The sequence below is a fragment of the Halichoerus grypus genome, chromosome 1 (assembly GCF_964656455.1).
Source record: "Halichoerus grypus chromosome 1, mHalGry1.hap1.1, whole genome shotgun sequence".
NCBI lineage: Eukaryota > Metazoa > Chordata > Mammalia > Carnivora > Phocidae > Halichoerus > Halichoerus grypus.
The window spans coordinates 214,524,576-214,546,528 of NC_135712.1; the positions used below are offsets into that span (position 1 = coordinate 214,524,576).

Genomic DNA, 21,953 nt, shown 5'->3' on the forward strand with positions numbered 1-21,953 from the left:
CATCCTGGAGAAAAACTGCTGTGCTGCAGGTATTGATAATTGATGAGGGAGCAGAAGGAAAGTTAGGGCAAAGCACAAGCTGACACCCCACAACAACCCTCCCCCACCCCACACCCCAACTCCTGACTCCCTCCCGGGTGGGATAAGTGTGACATTCCTCAGGCATTCCTGCCTGCCCTAAAACTAAGGGAAGGGGAAAAAAACCAAATGGTTAATGGACAGAGATCACAGTCCTGCAAGACATGAGTCTCCACCAGCTTACCAATGTCTTCCGTGACTTACAAGGAAAAAACATTCTTATCAATAGCCTAACTTCCAGAGACCCATAAACTCGATTTCCTGGAGCCCTAGCATCACCTTCCCCTCCGTAGCGATGTGGGAAACAAAAGCAGAGGGAATGTAAATAAAATCAAATTTCTTTATAACTTACAGCCCATTGACAAATACTTGAGATAGGCAGATTATAACATTCCTCCAGGAAGCTGCCAACTGTCTTAACGTTAATGTCTCACTAGAAGGAAAAACAACCTTAGCATGACAATAGTCAGGACTCCAGTATCTTGTGAGTCTTCTTTGGCATATCAAAGTCCTTTCGGAAACCTCCCTTTCTCCTTACCACCCCCAACTCCCAAGTATGTAATCAGTCACCCCTCATACTTATAATGCTGCTCTTTCTGCCCTCAGGTCCTGTCTGTGCTTTAATAAAATCACCTGTTTACCCCAAAGATGTCTCAAGAATTCTTTCTTGGCCGTCAGCTCTGGACCCCAACAACACTCCAAGCCACATCAATAATGTTCACATTTACTAAGAAATACCAATGGAGGGGCACCTGGGTGGCTCAGTCGTTAAGTGTCTGCCTTCGGCTCAGGTCATGATCCCAGGGTCCTGGGATCGAGCCCTGCATCCTCCCTCTCCCACTCCCCCTGCTTGTGTTCCCTCTTTCTCTGTGTCTCTCTCTGTCAAATAAATAAATAAAATCTTAAAAACACACAAAAAAAGAAATACCAATGGAATCTGTGATTTGACACCCTACTATTATGTATATGTCTTCATTAACTTCCTATGACCATCCACTTGCAGAGTTACCTAATTTGTGAATTTTTGCCCATGGAGCATGTGAAAAAGGATCTCTGTGATTTTACATTATTTTTAACTAATTACTAAAAAGATCAAACATTTTTCCTCGGTTGTCTTTCATCATCTGTTAAAGTTTTCAGTCATCTTTCCACCTTCATACTGTGCTTACATTCTCTGGAAGTGGATCCTTCTTCATTCGTTGATTCTGCAAATATCTCCTCTGAAACTGTGGCTTATCTTTTCATTCCTTTTATTCTACACGCTGATGGACTGGTCTTAACTTTAATAGCATTGAGTTGACCAATCTCTTTGTAGCTTACACTTTTTCTTCTTCTAAGAAGGAACTCCCAACTCAAGTTATAAAAGTGTTTCTTATAACTTCTTCTGAAACTATTCCACTTTTGTCTATCACACTTGAATCTGCAATGAAATGATTATCATACAGGACACTGATGATAGGAAGATCCCTTATTCCCCTGTAGATAATCAGTCCTCACTGCCCCCACGTAAAATGTCATTTCTACCACTGCCTGGCAATGTCTGCTCTAGCATAGATTCACCTTCCAAAAATAGGTGGGCCTTCCAAAAAATTCGGGGCTTTCTGTTCTATTCCACTAGCCTATTTGTCCATCCCTCCGACAATACCATCCTGTCCTAATTACAGCATTTTAAAAGGAATTGATGTGTGTTAAGGAAAGTCTACTACCTTGTTCTGTAGAAACGTCTCAGTATTCCTGGGTACTTATTCTGCCTTGTAAATTTTAGAGAGTTTTTGTAAAGTACTACAAATCCCTGCTGGGGTTTTGATGAAATTTAATGAAAACTATAGATCTATTTGTTTGGAACTGATATCATGACAGCATTGAGTTCTCTTTTTTAAGAGCATTATTCATGTCTCTTTTTTTTTTTTTCAGTTGGCTTTGTTGTCACGCATGATGATGCGGGAAACAAAGGCAGAAGAGAAATTATTAAATTTCCTTACTATTTACAGCCCACTGACAAGTCCCTGAAACCGACAGAGTGACATTCCTCTAGGGACTCAGCTGCCTCAATGTTAATACTTTGCTAAGGGCAAAAGGCAATCTTAGTCCAATCTCCAGGATATTGTAAGGCTACTTTAACATACTCCTTATTCCTGTCCTTATACAAAATTGTCTGTCTTGGGCAGGGGCAGCCACCTAAGTCACCAGGACGGCTGCCAATCTTAAGACTCCCATGTGAGGTTTCTTCCTCATTGGTCTAATGTGATCCCCTTCACATCCCTGGTCTAGCTGCATCTGGCCATGGGACCTCCACTCAGAGCTGGCCAAAACCAGTACCTGATTGAATTAAAACTCAACCGTGGGCCATTTCCTAGGGAAGTTGGCTGTAAAGACTACATGTGTTGGAATGTCGCTTAGACCATGATGGATTTCTATCTTTACTACTGTCCATCAATATCCTCTGCTAACTACTTAAGTTAAAACTTAAATTAAAACTGGGTAATTTCCCCTTGTAAAACTTTTTTAGTGTTCTCCATGGGTTAAAAATGGCAAAGCAAAACACGACTTTCAGGGTATGGGACAGCACGATATGGTATTTCATCCCATTTACCAGGCAACCATCTGTAGCCTAGGATGCGGTGGGGAAGGGGAGGGACACCAGCAACCCTCCTACAGGGTCTTTTATGACAGGAATGCCTTCATGGTAAGGCAGGATGGTGATCAATAGTGAATTTTTAAAAAAGATTTTATTTATTTATTTGACAGAGAGAGACACAGCAAGAAAGGAACACAAGCAGGGGGGGTGGCAGAGGGAGAAGCAGGCTTCCCGCGGAGCAGGGAGCCCGATGCAGGGCTTGATCCCAGGACCCTGGGACCATGACCTGAGCCGAAAGCAGACGCTTCACCACCTGAGCCACCCAGGTGCCCCTCAATAGTGAATTTTTGTTTGAGAGACGCCTCTGATCGTTTTTGACATACGGAACCTCTGACATATCCTGTGTGGGATGCCACCCAGGAGTCAGGGGGAATTTTTGGTAAAGGACTTTCTCTACTTTTCCAGGAGCATGGCCTCAGTAGGCTTCTTCTTCAGTCCCCAAGGACCATCCCTTGGGATAACTTTTTAAACACTGGAAACAATTTGGATTGCAAAATTTAGGAAAGGACTGATCTGTAACACTGCATGGCCTCAGTAGGATCCGTCAGCTAGATCTCTTCTGCAGGAAACAGGGCAGAATGTCTTTGCCCGAATGTGTCTGTCTAGTAAACTCTCTCCTGACATATTGGATGATAATTGTCTAAATAGACCTCCTCCAAATAAACCCAGGTTGCCAGAGGAAACACAGGCCCTCCCTAGCAAAGGGGACGCTGACTCACTCTCACTGTTCTCTTCCTAAAAGATGTGGGGGCTTCTCCCTCACTCATTTCCCGGGTTAATGGCTATAATTGGAGCCAACTGTGGTAAGTCTACTTCGGGGTGGGGACTTTAAGGACTATTCCCCGAAACTCCATTTGTTTCAGGGAAATTCCCTGTCTTCTCTGGCCTGACATGGACTGCCTATTCCCCCTTGTTGGTGGGAAAACATGGCGTCTGCTCTTCTGTTGAAGCTGATGAGCTCTAGAACTGGGAACCCTTTCTCTGCCTTCTGGCAGCACTTGGCCTCCTCCTGTTTCTGCACCACCTTGGGGGCGGCCGGCATAACTTGCTTTGGTACCATCCTCGGTGCCTCAGGCACCAGGGCTCCTTCTCCCCTCACTGTCAAGGAGCAAGAAGAGCACGCCCTGGACCTAACACCACCACCCACTCCAGATTTCCCCACCAGTGTCTCAGGTAAAAATTGACAACGGGAAGGATCCAGGTGAAACAAAATTCAGTATTTAAACTAAGTTTGTTGGTTTAATTAAGATAGACATGTCTTTAAAGTTAACAGTAGTAAATGTGAAACTTTTATTCTATCAAGGTTTGCTGAGGGTCAAATAAGCTCATATTATCTCTGCTGCAATTTGTTAGCAAAAAGATGACTAAAATGATGGTTAATTGTCCGTCTCATCAAAGTTTTCATGGGTAATTGTTAAGCTAGCTTTCGAAGTCTTTGGTAACCTGAAACCTTAACGTTTTGCTTGGATGATAAGTGGGATCGAATTTGTTGGATAATGTAGGTCTTTTCCAAATAGGATACAGTGCCTAAGCATTGATTACTCAATGTAGGTTTGTGCTTTTGACTTTTTTTTTTTTTTTAGATTTTATTTATTTATTTGACAGGGAGAGACACAGCGAGAGAGGGAACACAAGCAGAGGGAGAGGGAGAGGGAGAAGCAGGCTCCCGGCTGAGCAGGGAGCCCAATGCAGGGCTCGATCCCGGGACCCTGGGATCATGACCTGAGCCGAAGGCAGAGGCTAAACTGACTGAGCCACCCAGGTGCCCAATATTTTATTATATTCTTGCAAGGACTTCTCTGTCTGTTGCAGAATTTCTCAACATTGGCATTATTCACGTTTTGGGTCAAATAATTCTTCTGGTGGGGGGCCGATCCTGTGTATTTTAAGATGTTTACAGCATCCCTGGTGTCTACTTACTAGTTGCTTTTATCACTCGCTCTTCCACATCCCCAGCAGTGACCCAAAAATGCCTCCAGATATTTCCATATGTCCCTGAGGGGCAAAATCAGCCCTGCTTGGGAACTATTGGTCTCTTATAATGGCAACAGACCATTTCAATTATTTGTACTTACTCATTATTTTAATTGGTACATCTGATCAGAAAATTCTTCATTCTTCATTTACAATATTTGCCTAGCTACTCCTTGCATTATTTTTCAGAGATTCTTTTATTTTTAAGATTTTATTTATTTATTTATTTGAGAGAGAGAAAATGAGCCAGGGGGAGGGGCAGAGGGAGGGGGAGAAGCAGGTGCAGGACTTGATCCCAGGACCCCGGGATCATGACCTGAGCCAAAGGCAGAGGCTTAACCGACTGAGCCACCCAGGTTCCCACACTTTTCAGAGATTCTTTTAGAATTATTTTATTATGAGGCACAGAGAAGTTCCTGATGAAAATTTCATTGGAAATTTCTCTAAATTTTATGGCTGTGTTTAGAGAGATGTGCATCTTTGCATTGAGAAGTCTTCAATCCCACAAAGTTGCTTATGTATCATGAAAATGACACCTCTGTCACTTCATCGGGAAACACTTGTAATTGTTCTTACACAGATCCTGCACGTGGTTAAGCCTGTTTCTCAATATTTTATACATACATACATATGCGTGTATATATCATGAAAATGCAATTTTAGTCCAATAATACATCATCTATTGTAAATATTTAACATTATCTACTAAATTGAGTTTTTAAAATTTTATTTATTTGAGAGAGTGAGAGAGAGAGAGACCACGAGCAGGGGGAGGGGCAGAGGGAGAAGCAGCCTCCCCGCCGAGCAAGGAGCCCAATATGGGACTCAGTCCCAGGACCCCCGGATCATGACCCGAGCAGAGGGCAGACGCTTCACCAACTGAGCCACCCAGACATCCCTACTAAATTGACTCTTTCATCAGTTCTAACAGTTTTTTTTTTTAAAGAATTAACTTTTTAATTTTTTTAAAAAAATTTATTCATTTGAGACACAGAGATACAGAGAGAGAGAGAAAGAGGGACAGAGCATGAGCAGGGGGAGAGGCAGAGGGAGAGGGAGAAGCAGGCTTCCCGCTGAGCCAGGAGCCGGATGTGGGGCTCGATCCCAGGATCCTGGGATCATGACCTGAGCCGAAGGCAGACGCTTAACCGACTGAGCCACCCAGGCGCCCCAGTTCTAACAGTTTTATAGTTGTTTGAAAACTCTTTAGTTTCCTCAAGAAAGCAAAGCTATCACCTCTAACCCCCACACCTGCTTCGGTCCTATCGTTTATATTGATCATCCCTATGGATGCAGAGGCTTGGGAACCGAGGTGCCGCTACCCAGACTGTCCACAAAGCCAGAGGGAAGGACAAAGAATATAAATGGAACATTGGCAGGAAAAACCCTGATCACATATTAAAACGACAGAAATGAAATCTTAAAGCAGCACATCAGATTCAGATGTTTTAAGTGTAGTTAATACAAATTTTTAAAAACCAACAGATTTTGGGGCGCCTGGGTGGCTCAGTCGGTTAAGCGTCTGCCTTCCACTCAGGTCAGGATCCCGGGGTCCTGGGATCGAGCCCCGCATCGGGCTCCCTGCTCAGCGGGGAGTCTGCTTCTCCCTCTGCTGCTCCCCCTGCTTGTGCTCTATCTCTCTCTGACAAAAACATAAATCTTTAAAAATAAATAAAAAATAAAAAAATAAAAACCAACAGATTTCGAGATCAAACTAGCACAACTGTTTCCCCCGACAATTCGGCCCTGAAACCAGTTTTCAGGGTAGGCGCTGGTATACTAGTGGTGGTGGCCCCCAAGGCCGCGGGGCCCACCCCTGACTCCGGAGATGGCGGCCCCCGAGGCCGCGGGGCCGACCCCTGACTCCGGAGATGGCGGCCCCCAAGGCCGCGGGCCGACCCCTGACTCCGGAGATGGCGGCCCCCAAGGCCGCGGGGCCGACCCCTGACTCCGGAGATGGCGGCCCCCAAGGCCGCGGGGCCGACCCCTGACTCCGGAGATGGCGGCCCCCAAGGCCGCGGGGCCGACCCCTGACTCCGGAGATGGCGGCCCCCAAGGCCGCGGGCCGACCCCTGACTCCGGAGATGGCGGCCCCCAAGGCCGCGGGGCCGACCCCTGACTCCGGAGATGGCGGCCCCCAAGGCCGCGGGGCCGACCCCTGACTCCGGAGATGGCGGCCCCCAAGGCCGCGGGGCGACCCCTGACTCCGGAGATGGCGGCCCCCAAGGCCGCGGGGCCCACCCCTGACTCCGGAGATGGCGGCCCCCAAGGCCGCGGGGCCGACCCCTGACTCCGGAGATGGCGGCCCCCAAGGCCGCGGGGCCGACCCCTGACTCCGGAGATGGCGGCCCCCAAGGCCGCGGGCCGACCCCTGACTCCGGAGATGGCGGCTCCGGAGATGGCGGCCCCCAAGACCGCGGGGCGACCCCTGACTCCGGAGATGGCGGCCCCCAAGGCCGCGGGGCGACCCCTGACTCCGGAGACCCCGAGCCCTCCCGTCCTGTCCCACTCCGGGCAGCGGGCGCTCCGCGAGGACACCGAGTCAGGACCTCCCGCCCCAGGAGGAAGACGCAGGCGGGGCGCCGCCCTGCGGACAGACGCCGGGCGCAAAGCGGGGCGATCGGTGTCGGTTCCGAGCGCGGACCCCGGGGAGGAGTCCAGGCAGGGAAAGAGCCGAGGGCCAGAACAGCGTTTCCGCCCAGCTCGGCCACGTGACCTCCACCCCGCCCGTCACTCAGACTGCGGGGCGGTGCAGACGGGAAAATTGCCCAATCAGAGGCGCTGCGACGAGGGGCAGTGTCGAATCCGGAGCCGCGGGAGAGGGAGCGCCCGGAGCACTGTCCAATCAGCACTGTCCAATCGCGCCCGCGTGGGACGTCGCTCCTCGCGCGCCGCGGGCCCCTGAGCACCTGCCCCGCGCGGCCCCGGCTGTCCGGTGCACGCCGCTCTCACCCGCCCGAGCCGCCGAGGCGCGGGCAGGGCGCCCGGGAGCCTGGATCGGGGCCGCGAGATGGTGAGTGTGCGGGGCCCGGCCGGGATCCGGAGGGGCTGGCTCGAACCGGCTGGAGGCGGCCCGAGGCTCCGCGGTCCCGGGTGTGTCCGCCCCCGGCCGGGGGGTGGGGTCCCGGCGCCCTGGCAGGTCCCTTACACGGAGAGAGGGTCTGGCACACTGCGTACCCAAGGGACGTTTCATGAGGTGGATGGATTCCGGTGCCCGCGGACTGAGTGTCTCCCATGTGGAAAGCTAGGATTAGGGTCAGCACTTGAAGTTCAAGGACAGAGAATGAGTCGGGATCGCATCGAATCTGTAGATGAATTCGAGGTCGGATTTACATCCTTACCGAATTGAGCTTTCCGATCCATGGACTTGGTATGTCTCTGTTTGGATTGAAAAGCAAACCTCTGTTGGGTTTATTACTAGGCATCCAGTATTGGTGCTGATTTAAATGGTATCTTTTAAAATACTGTTACTGGTACATAGAAGTAAATTCATGTTTGAGCATTATTCGTTTAACCGGTGTCCCTGTGAAGTGCAGGTAGAGATTTTAATTACTAACCATCTGTAAATTATTTGAATATTTATATGCAGTATCTTATCTGCACATAATGATAGTTCAATCTTTTTCTTCTCCTATCATTTTGCCTTTCATTTCTTGTTCTTTACTGATTCACCAGGGCTTCCATCCAGTTCAGTGTACAATAAGGAACACTGTGTGTCTTGCCTTCTTGACAAGGGAACTGTTTTTACTACTTCAAATTTTTCACTCAACATTGCAGTAGGTGTTTTCATGCACCATCTTTCACAATTAGCCATGTCCTTCTAGTTCCAGGGTATTAAATGTTGCTATATATTAATAATAGTAATATATCGCTCATTGCTTAAGATGTAAGGACATGAATTTTGATTTTTCTATATTTTCTATTAATGGAGTAAAATGTACTAATTGATGGATCAATTTTTAGACATTCTTGCATTCCTGAAATAAAATGAGTTTGCAGCTTGGTTTTGATTTGTTATGCACATTATTCATTACTCTATTTAGGGTAGTCATGTGTGTATATATATATTTCGGATTCCAGCTTTTTAAATTTTTCCTCTTCAAAATGATTCCATGCTGGTTTAATCCAGGAAGCAACAGTAAGAAAGTCACTATCAGATAGGTGAGCAGCAGGCTGTGGACTTGCTGTCCCACCCAAGCAACCGCAGCAAGAGAAACAATCATGGTCATGAAGTACATTTTAGGCTTTTCTTCCTTTAGTGTAGAGGCGTTTCCACCAGCCCAAAGCTCTGCGTCGTTTTTTTTTTTTTTTTAAAGATTTTATTTATTTATTTGACAGAGAGAGACAGCGAGAGAGGGAACATAAGCAGGGGAAGTGGGAAAGCGAGAAGCAGGCTTCCCGCTGAGCGGGGAGCCTGATGCGGGGCTTGATCCCAGGACCCTGAGATCATGACCTGAGCTGAAGGCAGTCGCTTAACCAACTGAGCCACCCAGGCGCCCCTCTGCGTCGAGTTTTTACCAGATTGCTACAAATTTCATGGAATCTTTGCTGTTGCTCAGGGTCCATTTATTGGAGCCAAAAATTCTAGGAGCGAGAATGGGAACAAGGTAGTCAGCCAAGCACAAAAACATAACAAAACAGGAAACACCGGACAGAACAGATGGTTCTAGATATTAGATAGAGAAACACCAAAGAAACCACACCCATGATGGCAGGTGAAAACCAGGCTCTTTCCCATCTGAGGACTTTATCAGCAATCAGCATCATCCCTGCAGCTGCTCTTCCAGACTTGGAGTCTCTGCAGCCAGCTGGATGGTGTTGCGATTATCTCCTTCCACCATCGTCCCTGAGGTGCTGCCCTAGTGAGTGCAAGCCACCCACCAAAGGAGCTTGCCACCGAAACCCACCCACACAGCGACCCTAGCACCTCAGGAGATAGATCTTCAGCCTTCTTTTTATATCTTTAATTTTGCCCTGGACATTTCTTTCTACTCTTTCTTCTTTTATGCAGCTGCTCTTTTTTCAAACCCTTCAGCTCATTTGTAGCCCATTGATACAGATGATCTTTCTGCTCTTGGCTCAGGGCACTTTGATTCCAGTGCCCCCTGGACCAGACTTATTTGATTCCAGTGTCTCTCCATTGGGACATGGTGAAGTTGACCAGCACTTGAAATCTTTCCTGAGACTTTGTGAAATTGTGACATTCAGTTTCTAATTCTTAGAGTTGAAAAATGCAGTGGTATTTAAAAACAAATCAAGCCAAAAAACAACAACAGTCAAGTCAAGGTCTCAATTTTTAGTGTTACTTAGATGGTTATTGTTTGGGTTTTTGTTTTGTTTTGTGTTGTTGTTGTTGTTGTTGTTTTTAAAGGTTTTTACTTATTTATTTGAGAGAGAGAGTGAGTGAACAGAGAGAGCACAAGGCGGGGAGGCAGAGGAAACAGACTCCCCTCTGAGCAGGGAGCCCAGTGTGGGGCCCGATCCCAGGACCCCAGGATCACGACCTGAGCTGAAGGCAGACACTTCACTGACTGAGCCACCCAGGCACCCGTTGTTGTTGTTTTTAAAAAATTTTATTTATTTATTTATTTGAGAGAGAGAACAAGCAGGGGGGAGGGGCATAGGGAGAGAGAGAGGCAGACTCCCTGCTGAGCAGAGAGCCTGACGTGGGGCTCAATCCCAGGATCTGGAGATCACGACCTGAGCTGAAGGCAGACATTTAACTGACTGAGCCACCCAGGCGCCCCATGGTTGTTTTTTTTTTTTTAAGTATAGTTGACACACATTACATTAATTTGAGGTTACCACATAGTGATTCCACAAGTCTATATGCTGTGCTATGCATTATGTTATGTTCACAAGTGTAGCCACCATCTGTCACCATATGAAGCTATTACAATACCAGTGACGATATTTCCATGCTGTACCTTCTGACCCCATGAGTTATTCTAGAAGCCTGTACCTCCCACTCCTCTTCACCCATCTTCCTACCCCCTTCCCCTCTGGCATCCATGAGTTTGTTTTCTGGATTTATGGATCTGTTGATCTTTTACTGTTTTGATTTTACCCTGTCCCAGTTTGACTCGCTCACCTTCTCATTCCATATGCCTTCACTGTCTGTATTTTATTTACAGCAGTTACCCTTCACCTAGATTATAGCAGATTTCCTTATTTTCCTCCCCCATGAGAATTTAAGACACAAGTGGTTCAGAATTTTCCTTTTTTTTTTTTTTAAAGATTTTATTTATTTATTTGAGAGAGAGGATGAGAGGAGAGAGAGAGGACATGAGAGGGGGGAGGGTCAGAGGGAGAAGCAGACTCCCTGCTGAGCAGGGAGCCTGATGTGGGACTCGATCCGGGGACTCCAGGGTCATGACCTGAGCTGAAGGCAGTTGCTCAACCAACTGAGCCACCCAGGCACCCAGAATTTTCCTCTTTTTTAAAAGCACTTTACCTTTGTAGCTGCATGTAGTAGGAATTACCACCTAAACAAAGGCATAGCTGAGCATGTTGCAACAGAAACCACATGGCTGGAAAAGCCTAAATGATGTACTATCTGACCTTTGTATACAGCTTTCTGACCCCCGCTCTAGGTCGTTACTCATGTTGAGTAACAGCCATAATCATATTATCGTAAGGTGTATGTATGTCCAGAAATGCAACTACTAGGACTTTAGGCTTTGAAGGCAAGCCGACTTACAGCATTCAAATTGGGTAACATTGAGTGTGTTCTTGACTGTCCTTTTAGCTTTCCCCTGTTATATACTGATTATAATAGCTACTTGGGAGATTTTTATGAGAAACAAATAAGCTAATGGTTGGAAATCTCTGTGTAAAGTATTTCACACATCAGGGATGCTCAGTAGTACACTGTATTGTTAAGATTGATTTGAGGCTGTTGTGGGCTTTGGTGGCTTTAAAATATCACCTGACACACAGCAGTGGAAGAGTTGATTGAATTTGTCTGTGGATGAAAATTTGTTGTGAGACATTAGACAGTAGTGTACTGAGAAACTAGGAGACCCAGTGCAGCTTTACTTACTGACCTCACAAGAAGTGTGTTCCCATTCTGGAGCCTTCCAGTTGTGCTGCTGTTTATTATTCAGGCAAATTGCAGCCCCTGTATGGCAGTGAGGTAGCCTATATTCACACCTCTGCACGCGGAAGCCAGTGAAATGATGCACTTTCTCAAAGGCCAGGCTTCCTGGGGATCCTGCAGGCCAGTGGAATCCATGTTCAGGGGCTGGGCAGTTATGCTTGTCTGCATGCCAAAGGGTGTGGAATGCTTATTGTGTGTAGAGACCCAAGAGGCTGGTGTATAAATCAGTGCCTCTGGATTTTCAGACAGTGGGAACAAATTTCTGGAGGAAGGTGCTGCCTGATCCTTTATGAATTTTATGATCTCAGCAAATTCACAGGCAAACCCTTCCGGACTTCACTTAATTCACTTCTACATGGAACTCATAACTGCTTCTTCACAGGCAGAAAGAACCAGGGCACATTTTTCTGGGACAGACAAGGCTGTTCTGGCATCTTGGGATGTCAGTCTGTGTGATGAGGAAGAGCCATCACCCAGAACTGGTGGTTGTCAGCACCCACACCATGAATGCAGGCCCTGTGGTGAGGTCTGAACTCCTGCCTAGCTCCAGTTTGTCAGTACACTGCCTGTCTCCTAGAGAGAATGTAGGAAGGGAAGGATTGCTGTTTCATAGAAAAACAGGCGACAGATAAGTAAATAATAATGCCTCTCATAAAGAATATTATTCCACTAGGTGGACCTGCCAGTTTATAGTGCATTGGAGTTCAAGGAAATATATCTATCTCAGGGCCTGGGTTGAAGGTTGGGCATAAGCAGGCCCCTTAAGAATCAAATTGTTGGTGAGCAGAAAAGCAGGAAATGCTCTCAGACCCTCAACATGTTTTCATTCGTTAAAACCTCATCTAGGTCCAACGTTGGCTTCATGTGCTGAGGCCTGTAGTGGACAGTGAAGAAAGAGAAGAAATCCTTTTCATCACAGGAACTGATGTTTTTAAAGAGGAAGTCCTTGTTTTATTTGTATAGTATTTCTTTCATATCTCCAATATATTGTGGACTGTTCTGGACCCTTCGGATGGAGGGAAAGAGTGAAAATAGTCACAAACTGTGGCAGGATGAAATCATTAGAGATGCTGTTAAATCTGTAAGGCCAGCTGGCATCCCTGAGGATGTGAGTGTTTAATACAGGGGAGGAGATAGGATGACAAAGCCCAAGAGTAGATGGGGGGCCACAGAACTATGTGTCAGCTTGCTGTGAATCAAGTCCTGGTTCCCCAGTTAGGGGAACACACTGGTGGTGAATGGTACCTTGTTGAACCAGAATTTGTGGGATGTTTCAGGACTCAGTGGTTTTTGAGGATGTGGTTGTGGACTTCACCCCGGAGGAGTGGGCTTTGCTGGATCGTGGTCAGAGGAGGCTCTACAGAGATGTGATGCTGGAGACCTGCAGGAACCTGGCCTCACTGGGTAAGCATGGCTCCACCCCTTCACTTACCTGCAAGCTATTGAGCTCGTTCCAAAACTTGAGCTGAACAATGGGAATTAATTGCTAAGGAAGACAGACATGGTCACAGTACTAGAGCATATAGTCTAATAACTTTCTACTGTACATATTTGAACCGCTACTTTCTCTCTCTTAAATGCTTTTAGCCTCTGTAAGGATTATAACTCTGTGCCTTAAGAGGAACAAGCATTACAATTGGAAATATTAATAAAAAAAATTACTCTTCTTCCTGAGGAAGTTGAATTTTGTCAATACCTTAGTGTCTTTTTTTTTTTTTTTTTACTTTTCATCCATCCTCACAAAGGTCCTTGTTCACACTGAAAAACCTTCCATATTTTCTCTTTTAAAGTTATTATTGAGCATGTGCATTTTGTCCAATTCCTTCCCATGTTGCTTTTCTGACAATAGGGCATTTATGTCACCATAAGTCTCAATCTTCATGGAAGCATTTCCAGTAAATTGCCCACCATTTTGGCCTCTTGTCCTTATTGTTGTCAGTGTCCTGACATAGACAAAACTCTTCAAAGTTTGTTGTGTTTTTTTGCTCAAAAGTACATTCTTCCTTATAATATTTGTTTAATTTTTGGATCACTATTTGAAAAGAAATGAATGTTTCCAATTTACTTTTTTTGCCTTCATCTCACCAGTTCTTTCCAAAGAAAGTAAGTAAATTTTGTTGCTATTTTTCATATTATGACACTGAAAATCAGTAGGTCGAATCCTCTATAGCATATGTTTAGGGAAGAAATATGACATGAATAGAATATAGTAAGATTCAGAAGAAATATTCCTGGTTCTTCATTGTAGGTGAAAACTGGAAATGCCCTGGCATTGAACATCAGCACAAGAACGAGGGGACATGTACGAGGTGAGTGGCATAGACTTGAGAGAAAGCAGGTCTCAGGAGAGAGTCTGAGTATGCCATGATAGTAATGTATGTGTCTGTGTGTACATATGTAGGTATACATCAGATGTTAGGTATTCAGAGCATTTTTACCAATTTTATAAAAGTGGTGCACATGTTGATTATTTGAGACAGTTCCACTGTAAACAGCTATCAGGAAACAAAATCCAGTATGTAAAAAACACTGAAATGGTACAAGGGATTGAGCCCTCAGTCAGAGCATTCAGCTTATATACCACTTTAGAACAGTTCTGACAGGGCAGAAAATGTACACATTCACTGTAAATGGTAAAAATTTAATCCTATTAATCATTAAAAGCCATCAATGAATTGTTAGCTAATCATTGGTAACATGATGCCTATTTTTAACAGGTGTCATGTGGTGGGGATACCCTCAGAAAATAATGGAAGTAATCAATGTGGAGAAACCAATCCGATTTCAAATTTTATTGTGCATAAGAGACTTCCTACTGGAGTAAATTCCTGTGAATACATTAAGTTTGAAAAAGCCATCATGGATACTACACCCCTAAAGAGTCCCATAACATCATCTCAACATGGACAGAAACCCCATCAATGTAGGGAATGTGGGAGAACTTTTATTTGTTACTCATCATTTAGAGCACACATAAGAGCTCACAGTGAAGAGAAACCCTATACATGTAAAGAATGTGGAAAAGCCTTTATATACTTCTCCAAACTTAGGGTCCATATAAGAATCCACACTGGAGAGAAGCCTTATGAATGTGAAAAGTGTGGGAAAACCTTCAGATCTCCCTCAAACCTCTGGACACATAGGGAGACTCATACTGTTGAGAAACTCTATGCCTGTAGAGAATGTGAGAAATCCTTCTCTTCTCCCTCGTCTCTTAGAAAACATGCGAAGGTTCACAGTGCAGAGAAAGCCTATGAATGTAAGGAATGTGGGAAAGCCTTTCTTCATTCTTTTTACTTGATCATACATGCAAGAATGCACACTGGAGAGAAAGCCTATAAATGTGTGGAATGTGGGAAGGCCTACAGTTGGCCCTCTGACCTTAGGATTCACATGAGAACACACTCTGGAGAAAAGCCTTATGAATGTAAACAGTGCCAGAAATCCTTCAGTTCCCCCTCATCCTTTAAGGGACATTTGCGAACTCACACAGGAGAAAAACCGTATGCATGTAATGAATGTGGGAAAGCCTTCAGCAGTCTCTCATACTTTAGAACACATGTGAGAATTCACACTGGAGAGAAACCCTATATATGTAAGCAATGTGGGAAAGCTTTCAGTTGGTCATCATCATTTCGAGGACATTTGAGAACTCATAGTAGAGAGAAACCCTGTAAGTGTAAGGAATGTGGTAAAGTCTTCAGTAGACTCTCATCCCTACAAAGACATGTGAGAAATCACAGTGGGGAGAAACTCTAAATGTAAGCAGTGTGGGAAAGACTTCTGTAATCCCCTATCCTTAAAAAAAAAAGACAGGAACTCCCACAGGAGGGAAACCCTATGTCAGTAAATGTGGCAAAACCATGTAAATTAGTATCACTTATTGTGTACAAAAAATTGCATACTATTAGAAAATTTTTATAAGCATCTTATATTGTTGGCTTTATTAGTGCCTTATTCTTAAAATAGGCTCCTATCACATTATTTACAATTTTTTTTTAAGATTTTATATATTTGACAGAGAGAGAGAAAGCACAAGAAGGGGGAGCAGGAGAGGGAGAAGCAGGCTCCCCGCTGAGCAGGGAGCCCGATGCGGGGCTCGATCCCAGGACCCTGGGATCATGACCTGAGCCGAAGGCAGACGCTTAATCGACTGAGCCACCCAGGTGCCACACATTATTTACAATTCTTCCTGAGAAATACATTTAGGAGATAAATACTCCTTTAAGTATTACTTTGCCAAGGCAGCCCCAACAAATTGCCACAAAGTTGATAAAGAAACAGAAATTTATTCTCTTTCAGATCTGGAGGCTAGAAGTTGGAAATCAAGGTGTCATTAAGATTGGTTCCTTCTGGGGCTCCTGGGTGGCTAAGTTGGTTAAGCGTCCGACTCTTGATTTTGGCTCAGGTCATGATCTCAAGAGTTGTGAGATTGAGCCCCATGTGGAGCTCCATGCTGGGCATGGAGCCTGCTTAAGATTCCTTAAGATTCTCTCCCTCTCCCTCTGTTTCCCTACCCCTCCTCCCGCTCATGCTCTATTTAAAAAAATATATATGTATGTGTATATATATATATACACACATATATATATACACACACACACGCACGCACGCACGCACGCACGCACCTGGGTGGCTCAGTCGTTAAACGTCTGCCTTTGCCTCAGGTCATGGTTCCAGGGTCCTGGGATCAAGCCCCACATCGGGCTCCCTGCTTGACAGGAAGCCTGCTTCCCCCTCTCCCTGTCTCTCTGTCAAATAAAATCTTAAAAAATATATATGTATGTATATATAAAATATATTTCCTTCTGAGGGTTCTGAGGAGGAACTTGATCCATGCCACTTTACAAGCTTCTGGTGGCTACCACAACACTTAGTGTTCCTTGGCTTACAGACATTCCAATTTCTGCCCTGTCTTAACATCACCATTTCTACCTGCTTTATCCCTTTTTTTTGTAAGGACATGTGTCATAGAATTCAGTGCCCACCCTAATCCAGGGTGATCTCATCTTGAGATCCTTATTACATCTGCAAGGACTCTTCAAGTAAAGTCACATTCACAGATTCAGAGTGGACATATCTTTTGGGGGGGCCACCATTTTACCCACTATATACCCTGTCAGCCAAGTTACATACCTTTTGATATACAGTGTTTTAATTATGAATTGTTTACATAGAAATTATTTATCCTATAAGTCTTTTGGACCAGTAGATCTTTTGAAGTTATTTTTAAATATGTAATCTTTGGGATTTTAGATCCATTTTATTTCTAATTTTCATTAGGTTTCAAGCATGTGGTTATTATTATTATTATTTTTTTTTTTTTAGATTTTATTTATTTATTTGAGAGAGAGAGAGAGAGCACGAGAGGGAAGAGGGTCAGAGGGAGAAGCAGACTCCCTGCTCAGCAGGGAGCCTGATGTGGGACTCGATCCCGGGACTCCAGGATCATGACCTGAGCCGAAGGCAGTTGCTTAACCAACTGAGCCACCCAGGCGCCCAAGCATGTGGTTATTATGATAATGATACTTTGGTGTCATTGGAATTTTGTTTCTTGCACATACTGGGATTTATATACCAGACATCTATTCTCTCTTTTCTCCTTTCTAAGAAAAACAGTATTTTTGAGGTTCTCAGTCTTTTGTATTTAAAAAAAAAAAATGTATGTTTGGCATTTCTTCTAGTTAGTGGACACAATATTTTATTTCCTGGCAGAGATTCCTCAGTGTAAAGCTGTTGAATGAAGACACCTTCATCTGACTTACTTTCCTCTTTTGCTCATTTTTGCTCACCTTAGCTCTTGGCGGGAATTGGATACAAAGCTTTGACTATGATAAAAGCTAGAGTAGCTATTTTGTGATAGATTGTGATGTATCAATGTGGGTAAGCCTGGGAACATTTCCCAGAATCTTTTCCCCATATTGTCCCAGATTAGAGATGGTAAAGATGGCAAACTTTGCATGAGATCAGAAAGGCAGAAATGAACATGTCATACTTAGTTTTGCGAACTATTGTACAGTAAAATGTATGCATCAGAGCGTGGTGAGCACCAGTTTCCAGCAGATTTTCCTGCCTTCTGGGCCCATTAATCAGGAGTGTCTACAAACCAAAAATCAGTTATTTGACTTCATCAGAGTTGGTGTCATCCACAGGCATCTCCCATAGCTCTCCTGTCATGTATCCACTTCCATTCTCACATATCCATAATTTAGATCTTTCCTGCAAGCTCCAATACATCCACCCAGGCCACTGATTTGTTTGTTTCTTGGTTGGTGACCTTTCCTGACACTCCATTTCTCCAATTTTACCATATTTGTGTTAGGTTGGATTTGTGTTGTACACATCTTCCTGAGCCACCCAGGCATCCCCATATTTTAGTTTTTTTATGTGAATTTTCATATTCTTATAATGTTAAGCAATTTCCCCTTTAAAACAACTTAATCCATTTGTAAGGGTAAAAACTTATATCTTGGCTAGGTCAGTGCCCACCAGCCAGAACTCATGAGAAACACGTGCAGTTGAACAAAATTCCTGCAGTAGGGTGACTGCTTAGCATGAGGAACAATGGAACATCTCAGAAATTGCATAGTAGAAAGAACCTACAGGAAGTGGATTTATTTCAGTTGATCTGGGGGAGGGCATCACAAAAGCAGACTTTGCACTGGGTTGGACACTGTCAGGAAGTGTAGAGTAGAATGTTAATTCAGCAGGCTTTGGTTACTCAAATTCTGCACTTTACAAAGAAAACACTAGCCCTTGACCAGCTCCTGGGAGATAAATTCTGAGTCCTTGGAACATTCTGCCTAATGAGAGTGTTTTGTAAGTCTACATTCTCGGACCACACTGTATCAGTTTGGGTAGTTTATGCTAACAATGTGACTTAGAGTGAATGCCTGCTTTTGTATGCATGAGGCTACAGATGATGCTGTACCAGTTTGACCTCTGAGGAAGGGAGCTGGAGGTTAAGTAGCTAAGCTCAGTTATGTGGATGTTACATGGCTACATGACTGACCCCCAGTAAAAACCCTGGAGACCAAGGTCGGGTGAGCTCTGATTGTCAACACTTCACATGTGTAGTCATACATCATGGCTGAGAGTGCTGTCTGTGTCACTACTGAGAGAGGACAACTGAAAGTTTGCACCTGATTTCTCCTAGGCTTCATTCACCCTATGTGCTATTTCCCTTTGCTTATTTTAATCTATCCTTTTACCATAATTATGGTATAATGGCTCTTCTGAATCCTGTTGGTCCTTTGAGAGAATCATGAAGCCTGAGAAAGCTCTTGGGGACTTTTGATACAAGAAGTGAATGTAATTGTATGATTGAAAATTTCAACAGTCACCAGAGTCCACATGTATCTGGGCTAGAGAATGTGGCCGTTTATAATCCTTTTCAAAGAATTGTAGGGGCACCTGGGTGGCTCAGTCAGTAAAGTGTCTGCCTTCGGCTCAGGTCATGATTGCAGGGTCCTGGGACTGAGCCCCGTGTTGGGCTCCCTGCTCCGCGGGGAGTCTGCTTCTCTCTCTCCCTCTGCCTGCCGCTCCTCCCTGCTTGTACTTTCTCTCTCTCTTTCTCTGTTAAATAAATAAAATCTAAAAAAAAAAAAATGAATTGTAAATTGCATTATATGTTTGGCATTATCATTTTGATGCTATTATAGTCCAAATAACAGAACTTGTATCCTGGAAATCATAAGAGTTGTCCCTAGTTTGAAAAAGGGATAGGATCATCTGCATAGTTTTACCCCAGCCTATGTCCTTTCCTATAAGCAGAATGATATCTATGCAAGCTTTTGGTGATCCAGTAGATGCAAGGAAAAGAACTGTAGCTGGCGAGGTGATTTTTCCTAGGAAAAATGAAGGTGAGCGGCAAATACAGTATGTCCTTTTGAGTACTATCTCCCCCCCACCCCCGCTCTCTCTCACTCTCTCCTAAATAAATAAATAAAGTCTTAAAAAAAAAAGAAAACAAACACCAGAATCTTAATTTTTAGGTAAGCAAAACGATTCTGTCCACCTCCTGGACAATGTTACAAAGAATGGCAATAAAGGAAAGAAGGAATCTTGAGCCATCAGGCCTTTCTTGGAATCCAGTTGGAAAATAGTTACACCCCCCTGGGCCATGCTTGCCCTCACCTCAGGTACTTAGCCAGAGGGAGGTGATGGCCGAAAAGGGTGCAAAGGACAGACTTTGCTGTGTCTCAGAGTCTCCAGGCAGGATTCTTTAGGCATAAAGACTGCAACACTCCTACACCTCCCTCAAGGACTTCCTTCAATGTTTTACCACTATAGCTTTGCTCTGGTTATTGTAACTTCACCCCCTGACACCCAGAAGGTATGTTAGCAGTCATCCTTCAAATATATGGCCCACTAAGACACATCTGAAGTGTCTCATGACTAATGTTTTATTAGACAGTAGTAAATAACCTTATCATAACAGCAGCTAGCCCCTCAAGGTCCTGGAAGCCTTGCTTCCAAATTCCTTAGAGACTTAACGCTATCCTTAAACCCCACTAACTAAAAAGTACATAATCAGTCACTCCTCGCAATCCCAGTGCAGCTTTCTGCCAACAGGTCCTGTCCCCGTGCTTAATAAAAAACTCCTTTATGCACTGAAAATTCATGCAAATTCTCAAGAATTCTTTCTTGACTGTCCACTCCATGGCCCCACATCATAAAGGACCCGGCATTTGTCCTACAGAGTCCTGGGCATCTGAGCTCTGGGAGAACCGTGGGTCTGAGACAAAGGCAGACCTAGTATTCTCAAGGGGGGCTGTCCTGGGCAGGATTCCAATCTTTGGCCATCTGCATCATAATCCAGGGTCTGCCTTGAGGCCACCGCAGCTCTGGCATCCCCATCCCAAACCCAGTTCTGTGCTTTTTACTGTAAGAATTCACTAGGAGATCCACATCTCTCCCCATCTAGGAAATACCTCCCTGGAGCAGCACCACATAGCAGTGAGGTTAGAGGGAGCAGAAAAGGGTCAGTGAAAGCTGACCCCTTTGTCCACACCCCTTGGTGGGAGAAACCGGCTCTCCAGCTCCAGCAGCTCAGCAGCCCAACCCGCAGCTGCCACACCCACTTCACGGGCTCCCCCGCCTCACCCCTCCGCGCAGATGCGCACATGCGCAGCCACAGCCCGCGCTCTCCCGGCCGGGCTCTCGCCCGGAGACTCAGGGCCGCACACGTGCAGTCCACGCCCGGAAGCACAGCACCGTCATCTGGTTCCCTAGTCGTGTCCAGACTCCAGGCCGGGTCAGCAGAGCCCACTCCTCAGTGCCCCTGGTCTCTCACTTCCTGAGACACACCCCGGGGGTCCCCAGCCCCTTAGGAAAAGCAGTTCAAAGAAAGACGGGCCTCCAAGGCCCGGATCTGGCCCTCGGGTTGCGCCCAGCACACACCGCGCCGCTCCAGACCAGCCGTTCCCGGAGGCAGCTGCCAGCTCAGACCTTGGCCGAGCGTTCCCGCGCAGGGGTACCTCCTTCCCGCCGCCAAAGCGGCGTCCGCGGGTCTCCCGGAAGAGACGGAGGGCCGGAAGTGGCAGAAAGCCCCGCCCCGGGGAACTCGCCGCCGCTTCCGGTCGGTGCCCAGCAAGGGCTCCGGGCCATTGCTCAGCTTCAACCTTCTCCCTTCCTCTGAATGGCTGCCGGGGGGAGGCCGCTGAAGAGCGCACAGCCCGCCAGGTGCGAAGGGAACCGCAGCCAAGTGGACTCGGAGAGACCTAGAGGAGGACATGACGGCTGAAGAGGCGACAGACTCCGCAGCCTGCCGGCGGTTCGCTGCTAGAAACAAAAGGGACATCCCAAACTGTCAGATAGTGAGCGGCGCATCAGTGGAAGAAACTTAAAACAGAGTGTCCGGCTGGAGCATTCCTCACAAGGGATCCTGGCCCTTGACTTTCTGGACCTCGGGCTCCTGTCATGCAGTGGTGATGCCCCCTTGACAGTTTCTTAAGGATGGGGCCGGTTCAGTCAAATTTCATGCACAATGGGAACTCAATAGTGTGAGGTCCCTTCCCACCAGGCCAGCTAAAAGACACTCACTTGTGATTTGTCTTCGGTGCCACATGGGAAGGGGGTGAGAACTGTCCACTTTTAAAGCGCAAGTAGATATGCATCTTTTATGAGGTTTGAACAAAAGCCCCATTATTTGTGTGTGAATGT

The 21,953-nt window shown here is 45.6% G+C and overlaps 1 protein-coding gene across 2 annotated transcripts; it reads left to right on the forward strand.

Annotated features, from left to right (window-relative positions):
- The first annotated feature begins 7,565 nt into the window (after positions 1–7,565).
- Positions 7,566–16,321, forward strand: LOC118541351 (uncharacterized). 2 transcript variants are annotated; one of them, XM_078057762.1, is made up of 4 exons: positions 7,566–7,703; positions 13,067–13,193; positions 14,038–14,098; positions 14,507–16,321. In XM_078057762.1, the coding sequence occupies exons 1-4, from the start codon at positions 7,701–7,703 to the stop codon at positions 15,546–15,548; spliced, it is 1,233 nt and encodes a 410-aa protein (XP_077913888.1). In that variant the 5' UTR covers positions 7,566–7,700; the 3' UTR covers positions 15,549–16,321. The 2 variants fall into 2 exon arrangements, with proteins under 2 accessions (XP_077913888.1, XP_035956860.2); XM_036100967.2 differs by lacking the exon at positions 7,566–7,703 and adding an exon at positions 7,879–8,060.
- The last annotated feature ends 5,632 nt before the right edge of the window (positions 16,322–21,953 follow it).

Coding starts and splice junctions, on each gene's coding strand:
- LOC118541351 (XM_036100967.2), top strand. Junction 13,194..14,037: donor CAGGAACCTGGCCTCACTGG/GTAAGCATGGCT, acceptor TCTTCATTGTAG/GTGAAAACTGGAAATGCCCT. Junction 14,099..14,506: donor AACGAGGGGACATGTACGAG/GTGAGTGGCATA, acceptor TATTTTTAACAG/GTGTCATGTGGTGGGGATAC.